A 26,398-nucleotide genomic window follows, 5' to 3' on the forward strand; every position below is an offset into this window, starting at 1 on the left:
GAAGGATCACACACTTTAATGACACAGCAATAAAGCGTAACGGTATCAAAAACATCATGCAATACATATACAGTAAATATTGAATTATACTTCTGCCAAAAGATGCTTCAGTACTACATATTACACTGAGTATACAAAACATTAAGAATACCTACTATGACAGACTGACCAGGTGAAAGCTATGATCCCTTACCGATGTCACTTGTTAAATACCCTTCAAAAATCAGTGTGGATGAAGGGGAGTAGACAAGTTAAAGAAGGATTTTAAAACCTGGAGACGATTGAGAACTGGATTGTGAGTGTGTGCCATTCAGAGGGTATTTAAGTGCCTTTGAACAGGGTATGGTAGTAGGTGCCAGGTGCACCGGTTTGTGTCAAGAACTGCAACGCTGCTGGGTTTTTCACACTCAACCGTTTCCTGTATGTATTGATAAGGGTCCACCACCCAAAGGACATCCAGCCAACTTGAAACAACCGTGGGAAGCATTGGAATTAATATGGGCCAGAATCCCTGTGGAACGCTTGGCAAATTCTAGTCCATGCCCTGACGAATTGAGGTTGTTCTGAGGGCAAAAGGGCAACTCAATTTTAGGAAGGTGTTCCTAATGTTTGGTATACTCAGTGTACACATTATGTATACAGGATATTTAATATTGTTGCTAATGATATGGAAAAAAAAGTACATAAGTATATGGATAAAACAGAACACTGGCCCTGAATATGGCAATGCTGATGGCTGCTTGAAGGAATTCCATGTAAACAATGATTTCTTCAGACACTTTTCTAACTAACACCTCCTGGTTTAGAACTAGGCAAGAGTTCAGCTTAAGATAAATAGAATAGAGCAATAAGAAGACTGTTGTACATATACAACATTTTGTCCAAAAGTATATCAAGATGACTAGGAATGTAAGAAAAATGTAATTTGATAACATCTGGAGTTTTGTGCAAATATCACGTGAGAAAATAATTGTGGTAAATAAATCAAACATTTTGAATATATGGAGGCACAGTATTGAAAACAAGGCAGTAAAAGTCCAGAGGATTTTGGAAGAGTTTCTCTCCTGGCTGGCTTTGGCTTGCCAGTTGCCACTCTATACCACTGACACAGCACATGTTCTAATTCAACAAAAGCTGATAAACTTACAAAGAGCACCCTCATAATGGGGGTAAACAATGAACGTACTTTATTCTGCAGCACAAATAAAATAGGTAAGAACACCTAGATTAATAAATAAAAAACACTAAATCCCCTCAGCCAGTGCTCTTCAATTTTGAAGGGTCACAATTGTGGGGGCACAGACCCTAGGTAATGATACTCCAGAACTCATTTAAGGAAGTGCATTGACGGTAAGGCTTCTAGAAACTACACGTCTCTGATTTAGTGGCGCTCTTGGTTCCCTATGTGGAGACATTGCATGCACACATCACTGACAGAGAGAAACAGAAACGATGGTGAGGTAACCACGGGAAAAGTTGTTTTATCAGGAAATTGCTTAACTACAGTGTATTTTGGCACTTAGTCATTTCTGGATATGTATTAGAAGAGGAGAGATCCAAGGTGAGAAACAGTCATAACACAGGGTCCCTGCTGAGGCTTCTATAGGCGATAGTGTGCATTGTTGACAGCTAGCTATAGCGCCAAGATTGAGGGTACATTGTAGCTAGCTAGTTATAGAGCTCAGATTTAGTTGGCCCTTATGCTTGCTCCAACCTCAAGGCTGAAAATGATCACCTACCTAGAGCAGATAGTTACATTTGACTGTGACTTTAAAAACTGTAATTACTCTATGGTATATAGATTTAATTTGTATAAAAGCTATAGTATGATTCAATTTCCAGTCATGTGTCCCAGGAAGTGCCCTTTGCTACTCGGGACCTGTCATGTGCTGACAAAACTGAATGAAATATGAAGTCCATGCAATTCATGAAGTGATGAAGTGTTCCACATAAAACAGTTTGGTTTGGCCCACTTTAGACAAACATACACCAGTCTCTTCAGTGTGTGTCACTGGCAGCTTCTTCTGTGACCGGTTTCTACTGTAGGGATCCCCCTCCCCTGGCCGAAAGCCCCGGATGATGGAAACTTTAGGTGGGAAAAAACAGCTCTGACTGACTCTACTTTAGCATCACACACCCAGAGTGCCGCAATCTGAGGCTGAATGTTTGTGTCAAAGTGCAGGATAACCAACCACAGCTCTAAGCTGCTGAGGGACATGTTACTATATTTAGCACTTGGCTCAATGACTAAAACCTGCTCTATCCATTCACTGGTCTTGTACCAAAACATGTAGAGCAAGCAGAGATTTGTATAAGTATGGGCCATGACCTCTATCGCAAAAAACATGTCTACAAAAACCACCCATAACGGAGACCATTGAGTCCAAGGAGAGTACCAAAATAGCTACAGACAGATCCTGGTACACTCTGATCTACATTAGCTACATGACCTTATTTTCTGCTTTCTGGCTACAGTGTTATTGTGTCTGTCACAATATGTAAACTTGTCAAGATGAAGACTAAGGATTAACTCTACAGTAGCGACATCAACACACCAAACCAAAATTCACTGACTTGGCACATCCTATGTCAATGTCAACGCAAGCTCCTTTATAAGATAAATAAAAACCGTCTTGAAAAGGCAGTTGTAAAAAAAAAAAAAAAATACCATGTAAGATACAAAGCTACATAACTTCAAAATGGCAGAAGTCCAGTCGAGTATCTTATCAGACCTGGATATTATTTATATTTATATTAAAAAAAAATAAAAAAGGGAGATCTGGACCCGAACAGACCCAAGAACAACCAGACGTAGACCGGACCCATACCTTAAGGGGTCAGGGTCTACACCAGATCCGATTGTACCAGAGTGACAAATTTATGTTAATCAGCCAAGTTTATCTTCCGGCTAATAAATAGGTCTTTATATGTTGGCTCTCCATAAGTCAATAGATTCACCTTATTAGCGTAAAATAAAACATTTTTAGGTAATGCAGAGACGTGGTCAGATCCATTCATGTGCACTCTGGTCTATCAGCTGTACTTACATAGACCCGGATCAGAGGGTCAACTACAGAATTTCAGTCACAGTAATTGGGTCCCACCCAGACCCATAGAGACCCTTCAAACTCAACTTTGGACCTCAAAGCCAGTCCCACTATCTTTTTTCATTGTTCCCCCTTAAATCAGGGACTGATTTAGACCTGGAACACCAGGTGGGTGAAATTAATAATCAGGTATAACAGAAAACCAGCAGGCTCCGGACCTTGTAGTGTAAGAGCTCAATACCCCGGTTCTAGAATGTCCACTCAAGAGTGAAATCAGAGCCTTAGATAAGTATGATGTTACACAGTCTCTCTCTGGATATACAGTATGTCTCTGGATATAACCATTCAGTGCAAAGGGGGGGACAACAATAACAGAAAGATGCATAGAAGCAGAACTCAGGCCCATACCCCAATCACTCAGAATATAGGGAATGCTTCAAGAGAACGAGATGATTTACCTGTCAAATTACATAAAATCCATAATCTAATTCTTCAAAGCCTGGATTACATTCTAACAGGTTTTTGATTATGATTGCTAAACCCAACCAGTTCTCTGCTTTCAGAGAACAGGTGAAATTTAGTGAATACTGGTTGTTTTTCCAAAAGGCATCTTTACCTTCAAGTTCTTAAGCTCAACTTCTAGGCACCTTCAGTTCAATGAACAGTAGCAACAGAGAATGTCCTGTGTGAGTGGGCAGGAAAGTAGGTACCACGATGAGCAATATGAAACGACAGCTGGGCTTGACCTTACCACACTAAATTCAAAGTTCACAGTCAAAACCCAGGGTCGTATTCACTAGTGCACACCGTAGCAAAACAATGTGCAAAGGAAAACAAGTGTCTTATTGGACAAGTTTAGGTAGTCCCTCCCTGTTTCAGTTAGTTTTCTTCCATTTGGTGCCTAATGAATATAACCTAGGACGAACAGACCGTAGAGGCTTCTTCCACTACCTAGCTCAAAGAGCTAAAAGTCTTGGAACAGTTTAGTCTCTGGTCTAGTTCTGTTCTAGTATTTCCTAGGGTTGTTGTAGGACACAGAGAGTGGCGGTGCGCTGGGGCTTGGCACGGCCACAGGGGAGCTGAGCTCTGGGGGGTACGGCTGCAGGCCCATTTGCTTGTTGTCCTGGAGCTTGCGGACCACCACGCGGCAGAAGTCCTCGCTGTGGCGGTGGCAGGTGTCAAGGAGCTGGCGGACCTTGGCGGTACGCGTGGCCCGGTTCACCACCAGCTCGTAGTCCTCGAGCATCAGGAGAGAGCGAGCCAGCAGGGCATCCAGGCTCTGGTTCAGACAGGCCTCCGTCATCTGGGAAACGATATCCTCGCGCCGCGCTGCGATCCAGCGCGCCACAGGGCCCAGCATTGGGTCGGGGGGATCCGAAGATGGGTTGAAGTCTGGAGGGTTTGGGTAAAGCCAAAGTAGGTATTAGATTAGCAGTGATATAAATAATTGGAACAGTAGTGGCCTGAGAACAGCACTGAGGAACATGAAAACATACCTTAGATAGGACAAACTTTTCAGTGTTCCTCAAGGCTCTGTTCTTGGACCACTGCTGTTCTCTCACAGTGTACAAAACATTAGGAACACCTTCCTAATATGTTGTTGCCACCCCCTTTGCCCTCAGAACAGCCTCAATTCTCTACAAACTGTTGAAAGCATTTCACAGGGCCCATGTTGACTGCGATGCTTCCAACAGTTATGTCAAGTTGGCTTGATGTCAATTGGGTGGTGGACCATTCTTGACACACACGGGAAACTGTTGAGTGTGAAAAACCCAGTAGCATTGCAGTTCTTGACACAAACTGGTGGGCCTGGCACCTACAACCATACCCCATTCAAAAGGCACTTAAATATTTTGTCTTGTCCGTTCACCCTCCGAATGGCTAGCTGGCTGGCACACACAATCTCTATGTCAAGGCTTAATTATTTTTTATTTTTTTTACATGTCTCCTCCCCTTTATCTACACTGAGTGAAGTAGATTTAACAGGTGACAACAACAAGGATCATAGGTTTCTCCTGGATTCACCTGGCCAGTCTCTTATGGAAAGATCAGTGTTCCAAATATACAGTACCAGTCAAAAGTGGGGACACACCTAATCGTTCAAGGGTTTTTCTTTATTTGACTATTTTCTACATTGTAGAATAATAGTGAAGACATCAACACTATGAAATTACACATGGAATCATGTAGTAACCAAAAACAAAAAGTTAAATCAAAATATATTTTATATATTTGAGATTCTTCAAAGTAGCCACCCTTTGCCTTGACAGCTTTGAACACTATAGGCATTCTCTCAACCAGCTTCATGAGGTATGAACAGGTGTGTCTTGTTAAAAGTTCATTTGTGGAATCTCTTTCATTCTTAATGTGTTGGAGCCAATCAGTTGTTTTGTGACAAGGTAGGGGTGGTATACAGAAGATGGCCCTATTTGGTAAAAGACCAAGTCCATATTATGGCAAGAACAGCTGAAATAACCAAAGAGAAACAACAGTCCATCATTACTTAAAAGACAGGTCAGTCAATACTGAACATTTCAAGAAGTTTCTTCCAAGTGAAGTCGTAAAAACCAACAAGCGCTATGAAACTGGCTCACATGAGGACAGGAAAGGAAGACCCGGAGTTACCTCTGCCACAGAGGATAAGATCATTAGCGTTACCAGCCTCAGAAATTGCAGCCCAAATAAATGCTTCAGAGTTCAAGTAACAGACACATCTCAACATCAACTGTTCAGATGAGACTGTGTGAATCAGGCCTGCAAAGAAACCACTACTAAAGGACACCAAGAAGAAGAAGAGACTTGCTTGGGCCAAGAAATACGAGCAATGGACATTAGACCGGTGGAAATCTGTCCATGGTCTGATGAGTCCAAATTTGAGATGTTTGGTTCCAATCGCAGTGTCATTGTGAGACGCAGAGTAGGTGAACGGATGATCTCCGCATGTGTGGTTCCCACCGTGAAGCATGGAGGCAGAGGTATGGTGGTGCTTTGCTGGTGATACTGTCAGTGATTTATATAGAATTCAAGGCACACTTAACCAGCGAGGCTACCACAGCATTCTGCAGCAATACACCAGCCCATCTGGTTTGTGCTTTGTCCTGTTGAAAAACAAATGATAGTGGGACTATGACTCAACACACCTCTAGGATGTTTGACCAAGAAGGAGGGCTATTTGACCAAGAAGGAGAGTGATGGAGTGCTGCATCAGATGACCTGGCCTCCACAATCACCCAACCTCAACCCAATTGTGATGGTTTGGGATGAGTTGGACCGCAGAGTGAAGGAAAAGCAGCCAACAAGTACTCAGCATATGGGGGAAATCCTTCATAACTGTTGGAAAAGCATTCCAGGTGAAGCTAGTTGAGAGAATGCCAAGCGTGTGCAAAGCGGTCATCAAGGCAAAAGGTGGTTACTTTGAAGAATCTCAAATAAACAAATCAAAATATATTTTATAACACTTTTTTTGGTTCCTACATGATTCTATAGTTTTGATGTCTTCATTATTCTACAATGTAGAAAATAGTAAAAATAAAGAAACTCTTGAATGAGTAGCTGTGTCCAAACTTTTACTGGATGGATGGATGTCGACACCCTTCAAATTAGTGGATTGGGCTATTTCCACCACACCCGTTGCTGACAGGCGTATAAAATCGAGCACACAGCCATGCAATCTCCATAGACGAACATTACACGCATACACAGTGCCTTCGGAAACTATTCAGAATCCTTGACTTTTTCCACATTGTTACCAGCCTTACCCTAAAATTGTTTATATAATCTAACAAAAATCCTCAGCAATCTACACACAATACCCCATAATGACAAAGTGAAAACAGATTTAGACATTTTTGCACATTAACAAAAAATTAAACAGAAATATCATATTTACATACAGTTGAAGACAGAAGTTTACATACACCTTGGCCAAATACATTTAAACTCAGTTTTTCACAATTCCTGACATTTAATCCTAGTAAACATTCCCTGTCTTAGGTCAGTTAGGATCAGCACTTTATTTTAAGAATGTGAAATGTTAAAATAATAGTACAGAGAATGATTGATTTCAGCTTTTATTTCTTTCATCATATTCTCAGTGGGTCAGAAGTTTACATACGCCCAATTAGTATTTGGTAGCATTGCCTTTAAATTGTTTAACTTGTTTTGGGTCAGATTTTTTGGGTTGCCTTCCTCAAGCTTTCCACAATAAGTTGGGTGAATTTTCCCCCATTCCTCCTGACAGAGCTGGTGTAACTGAGTCAGGTTTGTAGGCCTCCTTGCTCGCAAACACTTCCTCAGTTCTGCCCACAAATGTTCTATAGGATTGAGGTCAGGGCTTTGTGATGGCCACTCCAATACCTTGACTGTGTTGTCCTTAGGCCATTTTTCTACAACATTGGAAGTATGCTTGGGGTCACTGTCCTTTTGGAAGACCCATTTGCGACCAAGCTTTAACTTCCTGACTGATGTCTTGACACGTTGCTTCAATATATCCATGTAATTTTCCTTCCTCATCTTGCCATTTATTTTGTGAAGTGCACCAGTCCCTCCTGCAGAAATGCACCCCCACAACTTGATGCTGCCACCCCCGTGCTTCACGGTTGGGATGGAGTTCTTCGGCTTGCAAGCCTCCCCCTTTTTCCTCCAAACATTAGGCTACCCTGGGGCGGCAGGGTGGCCTAGTGGTTAGAGTGGTGGACTAGCAACCGGAAGGTTGCAAGTTCAAACCCCCGAGCTGACAAGGTACAAATCTGTCGTTCTGCCCCTGAACAGGCAGCTAACCCACTGTTCCTAGGCCGTCATTAAAAATAAGAATTTGTTCTTAACCGACTTGCCTAGTTAAATAAAAGGTAAATAAAAATTATGGCCAAACAGCTCTATTTTTGTTTCATCAGACCAGAGGACATTTCTCCAAAAAGTACAATCTTTATCCCCATGTGCAGTTGCAAACCGTAGTCTGGCTTTTTTATGGCGGTTTTGGAGCAGTGGTTTCTTCCTTGCTGAGCGACCTTTCAGGTGATGTCAATATAGTACTCGTTTTACTGTGGACAAAGATACTTTTGTACCCGTTTCCTCCAGCATCTTCACAAGGTCCTTTGCTGCTGTTCTGGGATTGATTTTCACTTTTTCACCAAAGTAAGTTAATCTCTAGGACACAGAACGCGTCTCCTTCCTGAGCGGTATGACGGCTGCGTGGTCCCATGGTGTTTATACTTGCATACAGATGAACGTGGTACCTTCAGGCGTTTGGAAATTGCTTCCAAGAATGAACCAGACTTGGAGGCCTACAATATTTTTTCTGAGGTCTTGGCTGATTTCTTTTGATTTTCCCATGATGTCAAGCAAAGAGGCAATGAGTTTGAAGGTAGGTCTTGAAATACATCCACAGGTACACCAATTGACTCAAATTATGTCAATTACCCTATCAGAAGCTTCAAAAGCCACATCATTTTCTGGAATTTTCCAAATTGTTTAAAGGCACAGTCAACTTAGTGTATTTAAACTTCTGACCCACTGGAATTGTGATACAGTGAATTATAAGGGAAATAATCTGTCTGTAAACAATTGCTGGAAAAATTACTTGTGTCACGCACAAAGTAGATGTCCTAACCGACTTGCCACAACTATAACAAGACATTTTTGGAGTGGTTGAAAAACGGGTTTTAATGACTCCAACCTAAGTGTATGTAAACTTCCGACTTCAACTAAAAGTATTCAGACCCTTTGCTATGAGACTCGAAATTGAGCTCAGGTGCATCCGGTTTCCATTGATCATCCTTGAGATGTTTCTACAACTTGATTGGACTCCCCAAATACAAGTGTGCCAAGCTTGTAGCGTCATACCCAAGAACACACCTGCGGTAGGCTTGATCACCAACAACAACAAGACAGCATATAGAGAGGTCAGAGACCTGGCCGTGTGGTGCCATGACAACAACCTCTTTCTCAACGTGATCAAGGCTAAGGAGATGATTGTGGACTACAGGAAAAGGAGGACCGAGCACGCCCCCATTCTCATGGACGGGGCTGTAGTGGAGCAGGTTGAGAGCTTCCTGTACCGGTACCCCCTGTATATAGCCTCGCTATTGTTATCTTACTGCTGCTCTTTAATTAGTTGTTACTTCATTTCTTTTTTGTTGTTGTATTTTTCTTAAAACTGCATTGTTGGTTAATGGCTTGTGAGTAAGCATTTCACTGTAAGGTCTACACCAGTTGTATTCGGCGCAAATGACAAATACAATTTGATTTGAAGAAGAAGCTATAATAGCTGCCAAAGGTGCTTCAGCAAAGTATTGAGTAAAGGGTCTGAATACTTATGTAAATGTGATCATTTTAAAATGCTTATATAAATAAATAAAAACATTTTAAAACAATGATCAGATACATTTGCAAGCATTTCTAAAACCCTGTTTTTGCTTTGTCATTATGGGGTATTGTGTGTAGATTGATGAAGGTAAAACACTATGTAATCCATTTTAGAATAAGGCTGTAACATAACCAAATGTGGAAAAAGGCAAGGGGTCTGAATATTTTTTACAGTAGCTCGGTAGGTAGTGAGACTAGGAGTTTAATGTTAGTCGTGTCATGTGATTTCATTTGGAACTTTAACTCTGTTACCTGGCTGGGGTTGGTATGGCTGTGGCTTCAGGGTGAGGTTGTCCAGGTACGTCACACACTCCGTTTCAGGCAGATCTGGTTTGAGGGGAATGTTGAGCTCATCCAGGGGCCTGGCGCTCTGGGGGTAGTTGTTGAGGTTGTTGTCCCCATGGCTAAGCTCTCTGAGGGGCTGCGGAGGCTCCAGTGTGTGGGGCATGAACAACGAGGGGGACACTTCTAGGAGGGGTTGGGTGGAGGGGGGGCGACAAGGAGAGGTGGGTGTCAATCAGAGGAGGCTTCTCTCCAGGGAGGAAGTTCCTCCTCATTGATTAAAGAAATGATTTGAGGGAGAATGAGGGAGAAGAGAGAGAACTGGGTACCAATGCAACTCATATTCAACGCAGAAACAGACGAGTACTCAGGAAACTCGCTATTTCCCTTCAGGGCAAAAAGTTAACTGTTAATCACAGCTGTCAATCACAGTCTAGGAAAGTGGGCGGATTTACCTTTAGAAGGCGGAGCATTGGTGCTCGTGAGGGAGCTTGGTTGGGAGATGTCCGTGTCCTGGGAGGAGCAAGACCCAGAGCCAGAGGTGGAGCTTCCCTATGGCAGTGACAGAGCATGTTAAAAACATGCACACACACACTGGAGTGCTCTACATAAGAGTAAACTGGCCCTAAAAAAACAGATATACAGCTCTGGAAAAAATTAAGATACCATTGCAAAATGATCAGTTTCTCTGGTTGTACTATTTATAAGTATGTGTTTGGATAAAATTAACTACTAACATTTCTCCCAAATGCCAAATAAAAATATTGTAATTTAGAGCATTTATTTGGACCTGCCACAGTTCATGAGAGTATTCCTTAGGCCTATAGTATGTGAAGATAATTTGTCTTGGGTATAATTTTAAATGTTGAGTCAAGAAAACTTCATTGTGTAAATTGTTTGCCCTCTGATAGACGCTAACTATCAATTCCCCATTACATACAATATATCACCAGTTGTAAATTTACCATTAATCCCAATAATTTCTAATCTACAATGTTTGTTATGGTAATTTCTGATAATGCATTCAATATATTATTAGTATTAGAGTGGACACGTTGTTTGCAGAGTTCACAACAGGGTAGCCGGCAGGGTAGCCTAGTGGTTAGAGAGTTGGACTAGTAACCGGAAGGTTGCAAGTTCAAACCCCTGAGCTGACAAGGTACAAATCTGTCGTTCTGCCCCTGAACAGGCCGTCATTGAAAATAAGAATTTGTGACTTGCCTAGTTAAATAAAAAGGTCAAATAAAACCTATGCTACACTTATGAGAAACAAGTTCTGCCAATTAATTCATTGTCTTTTGTTTGGAGCGCTCCTGTCAATGTTGGAGTAAGGACCCGATTACGCATAAAAGTAGGCCTAGGCGCAAATGTAAAAACTTGCCCATTTAGGGATGTCTGACAGTATTAACTTACCATAACTAATGAGCAGTGGCGCTACGCAAAATAATTATTTAAATCAAGTAAACAAAGTCTGTTTTTACTTCCATTGAGAATGACAATAGCTCCTCAATCTATTTGTCAAATCTTTCCAGCTCTCTCCCTTTTGAGAACCACCAAGCCTCGGCACGAATGGAAAAATGTCATGCTCTGATCCAGTGGAAACCTGATTACTTCTCAACTTTGCGCAAATACAGATGTCTGTCCGGATCTCACTGGTGTGGGAAACAGAGCTCAGAATAGTTGATACAATGTTGCTAGGGCGAGCATCAGGCCTGACAGTTGATACGATTCACTTTCATGTTCGTTGCAGACAGGCGGAGTAGATAGATGAATGTGATTGAAGAACATGAACAAACTGCCACATTTGTGCATCTTAATTATTTCATCAAACAGTGCCCTTAAAGCATCAGACAAGCTCTGTGTCTATAGTTTATTTTATTAATAAACACATAGGGTGTATCTATATAATGAAAAATACACGTTTGAAAATGTTGACCTATCAATTGGTAAAAAAAAAAAAGAGGACTCTCGGTTGACCCAAAAAACATTTTGCCGGGGACAGCCGGTCATTATACTCACTGGCCAGGGACTGGGGTTGTTCTTCAGAATGTTCAGAGACTTCTCCTCTTCCCTCCCCCTCTCACACACCACGGGTGTGGCAGAGTAACAGCTTGCCCGCCTCATCAGCTAGAGAAAGAGAGAGAGAATGTATGCTGCTTTATAAACTGGGTGTTTCGGACCCTGAATGCTGATTGGCTGACAGCCGTGGTATATCAGACCGTATACCACAGGTATGACAAAACATTTATTTTTACTGCTCTAATTACGTTGGTAACCAGTTTATAACAGCAATAAGACACCTCGGAGATTTGTGGTATTATGACCAATATACCATGGCTATGGGCTATATCCAGGCACCCGTGATACGTCGTGCATTAGAACAGCCCTTAGCCATGGTATATTGGCCATATACCACACCTCCTCATACCTTATTGCTTAAAAATAAACTGATGCAAATCATTGTGTGCATTTATTTCCACGTTAAACGGTGAATAAGGAAGTGAAAGTAGGGGTTGGATTATTTCTACCAAAATGTGAAGTCATACATTTGTCTCTCTGTTCGTCATTTGTCAAGTCATCCATCTCAAGACATATCAATGAGTCACGATGCGCCAAACCCTGGTCAAGTCTGAAGTCATCAAATTTGGGGCTATCACAAAAAGAACTAAAACATTTAACAATACACAGAGAGGTCATATGAGCCTGGGGATGAGGTTACTTGAGTCATAGTGAATGACTTGGGACTGTATGTTTCCTGCCAAACCTTTTCCTTTTGACCTGTGTACTGGACAATCTCGCACTGACTGACCTTTGACTTCTTGACCTCCAGCACAGCCTCCAGGACGTTGATTTCATCGAACCTCCTCAGCATTGGCTCCAGCTCCATCACACACTCTGCACAAGACAAGTAGAGATGGTTATGGCTCTATAGTTTTTAGGGTCAAATGTATACTTGCAACATCTACATAGATAATACATTGACATCAATGTATTAATTGTACAAAACATTGAGTTAGGTATATTGATCTTAAGGGAGGTTTCTGTGCCAAGTAACAAGATAAGGTTAGAATGGCATCTGTCTGAGTCAGTAAAGGTTACTGTGAGTTAAGATGAAAGGTGAGGGGTGATCTCTTACTGAGAAGAAAGAGGTATTTGTTGGCTGTGAGTAGAAGTCCCCCTTAGGCACAGATCCAGAATCAGCTTATTTTTCCCAAATCCTAACCATAAACATTTGTGTCAGGAAAGCACCAAACTGTTCTGAGATCTGCGTCTAGGGGCAACTTCAGCCAATGTGAAGGTAACGAGTTGAGGTCAAAGGTTAGAGGTCATGTCTCTTACGGAGGAAGGATTGCCGTTCGTCGGGGTTAGCGGTCCAGCCGAAAGTCATGAGGTTGATGAGTGTCTCCCTGCTGGGGATGTCCCCTGGCAGACAGTCCAGGCCTGTTTCCGGACGTGCCCCCCGCAGCACGCTGAACATGATCTGCATGGGGTTGGTCGCCTCTGTACAGAAATACAAATGCTCACTCAGTTTTTTTTTTAAACTTCTGAATGAAGATTTAATATCACTTGCGTCTGGAAATCCCACCGCTATTTTCGAGCATGCAGAGGATCATAAATGTTAACTCATGAGTTTGGTATATGTCACTGGCAAGAAACAGTAAGGTCATGAGGCTAATCTAACGTGTATGTATAGCTGACAACATTTATTTTGAATGAGGTTATATGATTCCATAAAAGTGAGGTTATTAACATCCATAAAAAACACATTGCTTTTACAAACATTCTATACTGCATTCCAACAGTAAAAACATCTAAACCTTAAATTACCTTCAAATGGTATCCTCCTGGCCAGCACCTCCCACATAATGATTGCGTAACTAAAATGGGAACATAAAAAAAAAGAAGCTTTATTTGACCCACAGTTAGAATAGCAGCCTCTGGGGAGAAAAATAAATATTGATGTCAGATGAGCATTCCCCTAAAATGGATGTCTAATACTAAGAGTCAGTCATGAATCTCATTTCCTCAGTCGTAAACAAAAGGCCAATACACTTCTCAGTGGAGGCATGACTCAGTCATCATGACAGTCTACTGCCCAAAAGCCCCAGTGAATCAGTCAGAGGTTAGGGGAACTTGAAGGGCGAGTCTCACATCTCTTTCCAGCATTTCCTTTTGTGACATCTTCACTGAAACGAGGGGTTCCTTTAAGGGGGTGTTCATCTAGAAAGGGCAAGCACCTTAGAGACGCTCACTGAGATCAATGAAATTGAAACAAAAGTACTTCACCGTTTGCTCTGGGAGGAATGTGGATTGATTTACCTAAGGCTAAATACTACACTTGCCTTGAAATGCAATCTTCTATTAAATAGCAACTAAACATGATAAGCAACTTCTCCTTTTGAAAACGGCCTGTGGCATCGATAGGAGTCAGACATTTATTCTAGGTGTCAAAATTGACTACAAAGTCTAAAATATGATAATTTGTCATAGTCCGTCTCGTCCAAAACTGAGATTTGCGAGATAATTAAGAAATAATGGTAGGTCACGGAATTAAGGGTACCGTAACAGTTTATTTCAATCCTGCCCACAGCACCCAAGTAATCATCAATTCGAAAAGCTGCTGCACGCAACCCAATTATAATGCCCATGGTACATTTTATTTGACATCTATGGGGTTAGTTAGGGATCATAAGTAAATTACATAATGTACATGGGACAATATTTTTAAAATGTCAATAGCTCCAAATTCCAATGACTTAAAAACCTCAAACCAACTAAATTGTAGAAATCCATATACAAATATTGAACACATTTAATGAGAACTAAAAAGTTGTGCAACATGAAAATATTGTTCCATTTACATTGTGCAATTTATTGACAGTCCTTAACTAGCCCCACAGACAGGCAATCCAAAGTCAAACCAACTTTGCCACGGACGCACACCGGCCGGCTGAAGCTAATTGGCGAAAGAAGTTGGCTAGCTTGCTACAGTAGCTAGTTTAGGCTACTTCCAGACACAAGACCTGGTTAAACTGTTTCAAGTTATCTAAAAAGGTGATGTACTAACTGTGTACCATTTTGGCAGAGTGAAGTACAAATGCTTCTCACATTCGCTCGCACACACACACACAAAAAACAAACAAAACCCCATTCGCAGTTTCATTTCTTAATGAAGATAATTGAAACCGAGGCTAAAATCAGGAAGTTCAGCCCCCTTTAAAGTTGTGAAAAATTACACTTCTGCTACTCCCTTTGAAAAATGATACGCAAGGAATGTTGTAGAAACTAATTGTGTATTTGAGGTAGATCCCCACAGAAATATGTTTGTGTGTGTGTGTGTTGGGTGTCAGTTTAGTATGTGTGGGTCAAGTAAGTGTGCATAGAGCCAGTGCAAGAGAGTCTGTGCATTAAAAAAATAACCTGGTCAATACAAATAATCCGGGTAGCCATTTGATTAAGTGTTCAGCGATCTTATGGCTTGTGGGTACAAGCTGTTCAGGAACCTTTCGGTCCCAAACTTGACGCTCTGGTACCGCTTGCCGTGCTGTATCAGAGAGAACAGTCTATGACTCGGGTGGCTGGAGTGTTTGACAACTTTTGGGGCATTCCTCTGACACCGCCTGGTATAGAGGTCCTGGAAGATAGGGAGCTCGGCCCCAGTGATGTACTGGGCCGTGCACACTACCTTCTGTAGCGTCTTATTGTCGGATGCCAAGCAGTTGCCATACCAAGTGGTGATGCAGCCAATCAAGATGCTTTTAATGGTGTAACTGTAGAACTGAGGATCTGAGGGCCCATGCCAAATCTTTTCAGTCTCCTGAGGGGGGAAATAGGCTTTGTCGTGCCCTATTAATGTTGGTTGGTGTATTTGGACCATGATAGGTGGTGTGGACATCGAGGAACTTGAAGTTCTCGACCCACTCCACTACAGCCCGGTCGATGTGAATGGAGGCATGCTCGGCCATTCAGTTTCCTGAAGAGCACGATCAGCTCTTTTGTCTTGCTGACATTGAGGGAGATTTTTCTCCTGGCACCATACTACCAGGTCTCTGACCACCTCCGTATAGGCTGTCTCACTGTTGTCAGTGATTAGGCCTACCACCGGTGTCGTCAGCAAACTTGATGGTGTTGGAGTCGTGCGCAGATACAGTCATGGATGAACAGGGAGGAGGGGACAAGGCACGCACCAGAGACCCTCGTTTTGAGGGCCAGCATGGCAGATGTTTCCTACCCACACCACCTGGGGGCAGTCCATGAGCAAGTCCAGAATCCATTTGCAGAGGGAGGTGTTTAGTCCCAAGGTTCTTAGCTTAGTGAGGAGCTTGAAGGGCACTATGGTGTTGAACGCTGAGCTGTAGTCAATGAAAAGCATTCTCATGGAGATGTTCTTGTTGTCCAGGTGGGAAATGGAAGTGTGGAGTTTAATGGAGAGTACCTCCATCTGTGGTGGTAGGATAATTGGAATGGGTCCAGGGTGCCTGGGACGATTGATGTGAGCCACAACTAGCCTTTCAAAGCATTTCATGGCTACAGATGTTGAGTACTATAGGGCGACAGTCATTTAAACAGGTTACCTTGGCAATCTTGGGCACATGGACAATGGTGGTCTGCTTGAAACATGTAGGTAATACAGACTGGGTCAGGGAGAGATTGAAAATGTCAGTGAAAACACTTGTCAGCTGGTCAGTGCATGCTCTGAGTACGCATCCTGGTAATCGTTCTGGCCCTGTGGACTTGTGAATGTTAAGAACTTTTTAAGCAGGCTATGTCGGCTAGAGACCTTGATCACACAGTCGTCCAAAGCAGCTGGTGCTCTCATGCATGGTTCAGTATTGCTTGCCTCAAACCAAGCATAGAAGGCATTCAGCTCGTCTGATAGGTTGCGTCACTGGGAAGTTCCCTTTGTAAATCGTGATAGTTTGCAAGCCCTGCCACATTCGACGAGTGTCAGAGACGGTGTAATAGGATTCAGTCTTAGTCGTGTATTGACGCTTTGTCTGTTTGATGGTTCGTCTTATAAGCATCCAGATTGGTGTCCCGCTCCTTGAAAACGGCAGCTTTTAGCACAGTGTGGATGTTGCCTGTAATCCATGGCTTCTGGTTGGGATATGTATGTGCGGTCACTGTGGGTGATGTCGTCGTCAATGCACTTATTAATGAAGAAGGTGACTGATGGGGTAAACTCCTCAATGCCATTGGATGAATCCTGGAACATATTCCAGTCTGCGATAGCAAAACAGTCCTGTAGCTTAGCATCCACTTAAAAAAAATGTGTTGTTGTAAAAACTCTTGTTAAATAGTACGGCCTACAGCTTATCATGAGGTATTCTAACTCAGGTGAACAGAACCTTGAGACTTCCGTAATATTAGAGATTGTTAACAACAGCTGGTGCACAGAGACACACACCACCCCCCTTGAGTTTACCCGACGATGCCATTCGGTCTTGCTGATGTATAGAAAAACCTACTAGATTTATATTTTAAATGCTTTTGTTCAGCCACGACTGAAAAACATAGGATATTACAGTTCTTCAGATCACCTTGATAGGATAGACTCGAATGGAGCTCGTCCAATTTATTTTCCAGTGATTGCACGTTTGCCAATAGAACGAACGGAGGGTAGAGGCGGTTTATCCACATGCCGACGTAGTGTCGTTGGGTATCCCGCACGCCGGCCTCTATAACACTGCCTCTTCCTTTTTTGATCGTCGGGAATTTGGGCCTGGTCCGGGATGAGCAATATGTTCTTTTCTGATGTCCAGAAGCTCTTTTCGGTCATAGGAAATGATAATGGAAACATTATGGACAAAAAAAAGTTACGATCAGCACAACAACCCAACAAAATAAATAAATAGCACAATTGGCCAGGAGCCCGTAAAACGTCTGCTATTCCCTCCAGCGGCATTCTTCTATTCATTCCGGCTTTGATGCCAAGAAGGGAATGGTCTGTTGGTGGCGGCACATGTTACAGAAATAGTGAAATAATATTGGATGAATGTCATTGTTTATTTCAAGGTATGTCTTTATTTTTGCTGAACTGCCTGATCTTTATTGGATAGAACTTGCAGGATATCATGGTAGCCAATGTTTGTGTTAGCCATTATATATGGATTTACTGCTGCTAGTAGTAGCGGCTCTCAGGTTAGCATGTGTCTAGCTATAGATACCATTGGCCAACAACAGAGTGTTAGCCAGTTTGGTCATAGACGTCAAATGTATATTATGATAGAAAATGTTCATCTTGAGTTTGTGTAAGAGTAGGAGAAATGCTAAACTGCTAATAAGTGATGTGTTTCAAGGCTGCTAGTGGTTAGCTAGTAGGGGGAAACCATGGGTGGAAAAGGGGCTATGCTAAAAGCCTAAACGCTGTATTGCAATCAAACATTTTTAGCTGATACGGAATAAAGAAATCACAGGATATGGTCAGATGATAAGTTGGCTTTAGACTTTTTAGAGGCCCTTTAAGATAGTGGTCTGAACCTAGCTACAGTATGTTAATATTATTCATGACTTACAGGTTGCCTGGATGCCATATCACTTTGGGCTTTAGCATAGTGCTCGGTTGTTCATTGTCATGCCATGCATATAGCAGAGGGGCTGGCTAAAGCACAAACAGATCTGGCCAGGTCCTTTAACTCAAAACCTGGTTCTTGTTGGCTCACCTGTACATGTCGTGTTTGGCGTCTGCCCTGCGGCTCTTGGAGGGTTCGTAAGCTTCGGGTGGCATGTAGATGACGGTGCCCCCCATCTCAGGTGGCTTGGATCCTGAGCCTTTACTGATGGACAGCTGACGCCATTTAGACAGGCCAAAATCTGCTATCTGGACACAACAAGGACAACTGGGTTTTGAGAGCAGGATTTTGCAACGAAAAGTGAAAATTCTTATTGGACAGGTAGTACCTCCCTGTTTTCAAACATTTTCTCCCTACAAGAACACAACACTGAACTTCCAAGGAGACATTAATCATCAGAGACATTCAAATATGTAGGCCTAGGCTATTTCTCAGGGAAATTAGAAAATTCAGTTTATTTATACACAACCAAAATTAATCTGGGCCATTACGACTTTAGTCAGTGAAAAGCCTCATTAATACATGAAGCTTAATAGGGGCAGATGAAGATTAGATTGGTTCATGCAGGATGGTTGAGCTGGATGATGGAGAGCCAATTCATATTTTAATCCTCCCCTGCCCCCGATTTCAGTATGACCAAACAGTTTAATTGGAACCATGAATACGTCGGTCATATTAAATGGAAGACAAATTGCCTTTGCCTTAGCAAACAAAATCAAATGTTATTTGTCAACATGCTTTATAAAACAACAGGCGTAGACGAACAGTGATTCAGGGGACTATATAATATGAAAACTGCTAAGACAGACAGAGGTTGACACACACACACCTTGACATGAAACTCTCCGTCGAGCAGAATGTTCTGCGTTTTGAGGTCGTGGTGCAGGAGGGGTGGGGTCATGTTGTGTAGGAAGTTAACCCCTAGAGCTATCTCGTACAGGACACGCAGCCTCAACGACCAGGCCAGCAGGGGGTACACTGTCTTCTACAGAGTGTGGGAGGAGAGAAGGGAAAGTACTACCAGTAGCTCGCAGCCCACCTAACAGTAACTCGCCAAACAATTCTGAAAGTACATGACATTTTCAAATGTTCTACAGCAAACGGTCATAAACACATCTCACAAGTATCAGACACTGCAAGCTCCCAGCTACTATCTAAAAAAATGCAACATTGACATTATCCCAACCCTGGTTGGCCACTATTTGCTTAAATTGCCAAACCTAACACAATATCTGCCAATTAATTTCCAGCAATATTGCCCGTCTGTCTGTGTGATGCGCACCACTGTGTAGCCAGTTGATGTGATAACCGTCTTGTGGTATGACAGAAATACTTTCCCCAAAATGTTCTCAATTAAAATGTTAACTGCAAAGTAGGCTTATCTGGCACAAGTATATCATGAGTAAGTAGTGCATTTGGAAAGTATTCAGACCCCTTTTCCACATTTTGTTACATTACAGCCTTATTCTACACAAAATACCCCATGACAAAGCAAAAACAGGTTTACAGAATTTTTTTCAAATTTATTTTCAAGAATGTTAATGAAATAGCACATTTACATAAGTATTCAGACCCTTTACTCCAGTACTTTGTTGAAGCACCTTTGGCAACGATTACAGCCTTGAGTCTTCTTGGGTATGACGCTACAAGCTTGGCACACCTGTATTTGGGGAGTTTCTCCCATTTTTCTCTGCAGATCCTCTCAAGCTCTGTCAGGTTGGACGGGGAGCGTCGCTGCACAGCTATTTTCAGGTCTCTTCAGAGATGTTTGATCGGATTCAAGTCGGGGCTCGGGCTGGGCCACTCGAGGACATTCAGAGACTTGTCCCAAAGCCACTCCTGCCGGGTCTTGGCTGTGTGCTTACGGTCGTTGTCCTGTTGGAAAGTGAACCTTAGCCCCGGTCTGATGTCCTGAGCGCTCTGGAGCAGAATTTTATCAAAGAACTCTGTACTTTGCTCTGTTCTTCTTTACCTCGATCCTGACTAGTCTTCCAGTCTCTGCCACTAAAAAACATCCCCACAGCATGATGCTGCCACCACCATGCTTCTCCCTAGGGATGTTTCCAGGTTTCCTCTAGAAGTGACACTTGGCATTCAGACCAAAGAGTTCAATCTTGGTTTCATCAGACCAGAGAATCTGGTTTCTAATGGTCTGAGAGTCCTTTAGCTGACTTTTGGCAAACTTCAAGCAGGCCGTCATGTGCCTTTTACTGAGGAATGGCTTTTGTCTGGCCACTCTACCATATAGGCCTGAAAGGTGGAGTGCTGCAGAAATGGAAGAACCTTCCAGAAGGACAACCATCTCCACAGAGGAACTCTGGAGCTCTGTCCCTGATAAAGGCCTTTCTCCGATTGCTCAGTCTGGTAGGACGGCCAGCTCTAGGAAGAGTGGAATCACAGACACACTTCTTCCATTTAAGAATGAGGGAGGCCACTGTGTTCTTGGGGACCTTCAATACTACAGACATGTTTTGTTATCTATCCCCAGATCTGTGCCTCGACAATCCTGTCTCGGAGCTCTAGGGACAATTCCGTCGACCACAGGTGGACTCCAATCAAGTTGTAGAAACATCTCAAGAATGATCAATGGAAACAGGATGCACCGGAGCTCAATTTCAAGTCTCATAGCAAAGGGTCTGAATATTTATGTAAATAAGGTATGTTTTTTTATGCTTGCTAATTTGTAAAAAAAAAATCTAAAAAACAGTTTTCCCTTTGTCATTATGGGGTATTGTGTGTAGATGGACTTTTAATTTTTAATTTGTATTTTTAGTCAATTTTAGAATAAGGCTGTAACATAAGAAAATTTGGGAAAGGGGTCTGAATATTTTCCAAATGCACTGTATATAATTTGTTCTTATTATTTGCAAATTTTGGCATGAAATGAGCAGTACAGAACCATTGCTAGACTGACATTAGACATCACATTCCTCACTCGCTAGATGCACAATGAAAAATAGTCTTCAGATGTGATTTAACCATTGACATGGACTCAGAACATCCACTTCCATTGTTTCTCTATGATCCATTGTAATTTTGAGAGTGAAATCAAATTAACAATCTAAAACCGGGAACATTTTTACTGAGTTGTTTATTAACCATTCTTTTACTTGGAATATCGACAGAAAAAAAATAGTGCACTACTTTATCTTGTACACTAAGGACCTGGGGAAGAGTTGCAGGGTAGTGGAGAAGAGAATGTGCCTATTTAAAAACTTGGGGAAAAAGTTGTAGCTCAGGATGTTTCATTGTATTAAAAGAAGCTCTAAATGCTAGAAAATGTAGGAGACCCCTGGACTGGGGGGATAAAGTTAAATGGAACGTATTGTGGAGATTTCCCAGATGTGTTGTTGTGGCCCGAAACCTATCGCCTACATTTCATTTTTTTGCTTGGTTGGTTTCATCATCCGCTAATACACCTGGACTGTCTTGTCAGTTCTTTGCTCACTCATACAAGGCCAGTGCTATCAGACACAATGTCAGTGCTATTTATTCTGACCACAGGAAAAGGAAACTCAAACAGCTTTCTTCTACCAAATGTATTCTTAACCATGCTCACTGGGGGAATGAGAAGAAATGTCAGTGCTAAGTAGCTAAGTATTGTGCCGACATCGCAGCGCTCACATTTTTCAGTCATAGCGAGAGTAAAGAAATCTGATACCAAAGCCTGAATGACATTCTTCTTCATTCAAAATGATAGTGGTAAACACTATGCCTATACTCTGCTTCGAAACAGTTGTGGGAGAAGGACATGAAAAGCCCCTAGACTGGTATGGCAAGATTCTTGTGCCTCAGTCCTGACTCCCTGGTTTGAACAGGTACACTGTTCTTACTAACCTCGTGAAGCAGCTGATCCAGAGAACCATTGCTCATGTACTCAGTGACAATGCAGAAGAACTCAGGCTCGTTGCACACGCCAAAGATTTGGATGATGTAGTTGAACCTGGCCTTGTGAAGCACCTCCGCCTCCTTCAGTAGGCAATTCCTCTCCCTGTAAACACAGTCATGATGAGAACATTTTGACATTAGTCATTCAAATGACACAGGAATTGATATTCATATTGAATCTTTGTGTGTATAGAAAAAAACAAGGTACATTTCTGAGTGATGGTAAACAGTGAAATTAATGTATTTTCTATTCAAATTGGCACATAGCCAAGAGGCTTGTAATATCTACTTCTCCTTTAGCCCAATATTGGACTTAGAGAGCCTAACTTTACTTCTTAGTCTAAGGACCTTACGTGTTCAATTTAAAAAGGGCGAAATGCCTCGAAGCCAAATCCCTCTACTTTCATATCAAAATAAGTTCACAAATGTAAAATACACACTGTTTTTAACACAGTTGCAGCCGACAGTATTTTTCCCTGACAACACGCTTGTGGCGCCTATCTTCCGTTTACACACAGATGTTCGGAGACGCAAAGAGCTAATTAGCACAAGTCAGTTAGTCACGGTCTCCTATAAACAAACGCTGTAATATGGAAATGTGGCCGTGTGGGAACCCTATAAGAAAAGGTGTATCAATTTAAACCTTTTGTATTTTGAAAATCCTTTATCGCTGACATGAAATATATGGTTCTTATGGTTGCAAAACCGTACCGCAAGCAACGCATGTTAATTATCCACGTCAATGCTCAGATTTAGTGTCGGGGACATTAATGAAACTCCCCTGTACAGAACACGTATTCGTCTAATGACTTATGTGTAATGTACTGGAACTTTGAGTCATGATCATGGCCTATCTAGTCGATACATTAATCAAATCTGACAAGGCAATGATAGATTAGATCTGATGGCATCTAGTCATACTTAATCTTGATTTGAACAAACATACCTTTCGCCAACAGGCGAATCCAATTTCAGACACTTGATGGCAACGGTGGTCCGCCAATCGCAATGCTGTGCCTTGAACACGGTTCCGAACCCACCTTTACTCAGGTAATGCAAGTCCGTCAGCTTTTGATAGGGTATCACCGGTAGAGTGCTCGTGAGACTACAAAGGTTCACACAGCCCGTGTGCTGCTGCTCCATAATTATTGTGAACCTACAATAAGGAGCTCTTGAAAAAAGCTTGTCCTCCTCTACCTAAAAGAGAAAGCGGAATTGAGAGTTCCTGTTCCCGATGCAACGAAAATACCCTGGTGGCTTGACAGAGCCGAGTACAGATTCATAAATGTTCCATTAAAAAGGTAGCTACGTGATGACGTTTGACTTGCAGGTTTGATATAATGTGCTCGCGCTGCCAGTGTTAATGATTGCAACTGAACGTCGGAAGAAAAAAAACAGTGACTTGAATTGTTGCTAACAAAAAAAATGTTAGACTGTCCTTTTCTGTCAATGTATCCAACTCTCTAGCGAGTAACGTTAGGGACTAAAAACCACTCCACGCCAAAACAACCGGTGACTGATTTATACTTGTAAGCTAAAGACACGGCATTGGGGCATATTCTTGACCCTGTAGAAGTCCGTCATTAGTTAGCTAGTAGCGTGCTACAAAATAACTGACTGGTTAAAATAAGGACAGCAATGTTTACATTTTACGTTTAGATAGCTACGAAAGCGGTGGTTTCTGTGTCCGTTGTTGTAATTTTGTGAAGGGATAGGATGACAAGACCCTTCCGGGTTTCTTTTGAGTTACATTCAGGATCCGAACGTTATGGCGTTGTGATTGGGCTCGTTCGAGCGGACCACTTTTGTCAAATCGCATTTCAAAGTGCGATACACTATGGGGATAAAAACGGTCCGATTGTCTCCTTACATCGACTGCATGAACTTCACAAAAACCATGTGATCAAAGCTCATGAAGTTTCGACTGCAATGTTCAGTTGTTGTTTGTTTGACCCATGCGAACTTGATCCGCATTCATGTAGATATGTACAATTTAAAGTGATATTTGAGGCTCTCTTGCAACAATTAAAAGTACAATATACACATATATTTACAGTTTGTGAGTGTGTAATATGGAGGTTTGAGATATGTTTATTTCGAAATGATAAAGAAACACGTTATAAAACAATGGCACCACTGCCATGTTGCACTGAGCCCAGCCACATCATTGTCCGACTCAATCAATCAATCACATTTATTTATAAAGCCCTTACATCAGCCTATGTCACAAAGTGCTGTACAGAAACCAAGCCTAAAACCCCAAACAGCAAGTAATGCAGGCGCAGATGTACTTTCCCCAGCTTTCCATCTGGACTTTCTTCTGCACTCGGTTGCTTCAGTCTTACCACAAAAACAAGCTCATTGACTCTTCAAAAAGGACTGCAACATTCTGGCACCATCTGAAGTACTTTTCTATAATTGGTTTGACGTGTCAAGTATCAAATATATGCCATCATATTTAATAACGCGGCAAAAAATGAAAGTAAAACACGAAAAAGACAAGTTGAAATATATAGGTTTTGCTGCCCATATGTTTACTTTACGGTATCTTTGAACGCCTTTGCTGGGAAATTGGCATGGAGGGATTTAGACACGCCCACATGCGACAACATTTTTTTTCTGAACACAGAGAGACAATAAATATATGTGATATATTGTGGACAGTAAAAAAAATATATATATAAAAAAATACAATCAATTGTGTGTGTATGAAAGTGTGTAGATATATGTGAATGCACTCCTTTAGCGCCCCCACCCCTCTCCCCCTGCACAGTTGTGAGCTATAATTTTAATGAAGTTTTTTATTTTTTATTTCTATTTTATTTTTTAAAGTAAACACCACAAACTCATGTCGGGAAAAGAAAAAGGCGACACTAATCTACGCCCGTTCTGATAAAAACCTTAGGGCATCTAGCCTCGGGGGATGCCTTGCTTGACCACACCCTCTTCCTTGCTCCTGGCCTGCCCTGCCTCCACCAATCCAGATTTTTCTTATGGACAGAAAAGAGCAGAAGCTCTGAGCTGTCCAATCAGGTCCATTGTCTTGTCTACTGGACAGTAAAGAAAAGGGAAGGGTCAGTTCTACAACTGAATGCATTCAACTGAAATGCGTCTTCCGCATTTAACCCAAACACATCCATGTCTGGTTTGTCATTGATAGTTTATCCCCCCAAAAAACTAGTATACAAATACATTTTGGTGATGCATTTGTAAGAGTTGATGTTTTCGCTTTTTGAGAGAGGACACTGGAGCAAGATAGAAAACTCAAGCAAGCGGATTGTAGATTTTCCAATCTATTAGGGAATTTCCCAGATATTTGGGTATCATGACGTGATTGTTTTCAAATAACTTTGAAGGACATGGGTCTCTACAAGGGAATTTTGCTCCAATGTTGTTTGTGACCGATTGTGAAAGAGAAGTGCGCGTTTATGTCTAGCTGTCGTGAGAGGGAACAAAATAAAATTGGTACACATCCACAGTTTCCAAACTAATGCCGCGTTCTTATGCTAGTCGGAACTAGGAAACTCGGAATTGTCAAACTCGCTGTTTCGTTGAACGCGGCACGGTGTATAGCTACAAACAGTTGGCATGTCGGACATGTGCGAGTTTCCTAGTTCCATATGAACGCGGCATCATACTGTAGAGGCGTGAATTGTCAGACCTGTCCCACTGGATACAGACTGTAATTCAACGTCTATTCCACGTTGGTTGTTGTGGAAACAACCTCTATTCAAACAGTATGCTCAGTGGGGTGGGTCTTTGCATAAACTAGCTAAATGGAGAGAAAAAAAATAAAAGTTAGCCAAAGTGTAATGATTTTGATCTAATAATTATTTTATGAGCACTCAAAGTAGCACAATAAAAGCATCGCGTGATAAATAAACCTATTTGAGTCGGATATTTACACTTTGAACTTTATAATATGCTCGGCAGGAATGATCATGTTTACGTTAGCGTATCCGTCTGCCCATGCCCGGAAGGGGTCATTTTTTCCGTCTTGTTTCGCTAGGATAATGCGGGAAGTGAGTGATTGACAATGCAGATGTTCTGTCCGTGAACTTCATCTGGTATGCATACGTCGGTGATTCCAGAGAATCTGACCGGAATTTCTTAGTTTCTTTATCATCTACAGCTGTCAGGCATGCGGACTATCTTCTCCGGTCTGTCCAGTATCCACATCTCCTCCAAATCAGAGCAATTCGTTTCTAAAAGCCAGGGATAGGCTACAGTATGTGAGTATCCAAA

General features: G+C 42.0%; 2 protein-coding genes across 6 annotated transcripts in view; one reads left to right on the top strand and one right to left on the bottom strand.

The window, feature by feature from the left end:
- Window positions 1-23,888, bottom strand: LOC135558449 (receptor-interacting serine/threonine-protein kinase 2-like). 2 transcript variants are annotated; one of them, XM_064992254.1, is made up of 11 exons: window positions 23,100-23,888; window positions 22,103-22,256; window positions 19,095-19,250; window positions 18,356-18,513; window positions 13,521-13,570; window positions 13,032-13,193; window positions 12,502-12,587; window positions 11,712-11,819; window positions 10,148-10,244; window positions 9,663-9,875; window positions 1-4,439 (listed from the first exon to the last, which is right to left on the bottom strand). In XM_064992254.1, exons 1-11 carry the CDS (start codon window positions 23,294-23,296, stop codon window positions 4,054-4,056), a joined length of 1,767 nt encoding a protein of 588 aa, XP_064848326.1. In that variant the 5' UTR covers window positions 23,297-23,888; the 3' UTR covers window positions 1-4,053. The 2 variants fall into 2 exon arrangements, with proteins under 2 accessions (XP_064848326.1, XP_064848325.1); XM_064992253.1 differs by having other exon boundaries at window positions 9,663-9,878.
- Window positions 23,188-26,398, top strand: part of LOC135558450 (sorting nexin-16-like) — a 9,430-nt gene continuing 6,219 nt past the window's right edge. For 2 of the 4 annotated variants that reach the window (XM_064992258.1, XM_064992259.1), the window contains exon 1: window positions 25,911-26,385. The gene's annotated coding sequence lies outside the window, so the exon portion shown is untranslated. The other 2 variants (XM_064992256.1, XM_064992257.1) reach the window with 2 other exon arrangements.

This window comes from Oncorhynchus masou, chromosome 17, assembly GCF_036934945.1.
Source record: "Oncorhynchus masou masou isolate Uvic2021 chromosome 17, UVic_Omas_1.1, whole genome shotgun sequence".
Taxonomy (NCBI): Eukaryota; Metazoa; Chordata; class Actinopteri; order Salmoniformes; family Salmonidae; genus Oncorhynchus; species Oncorhynchus masou.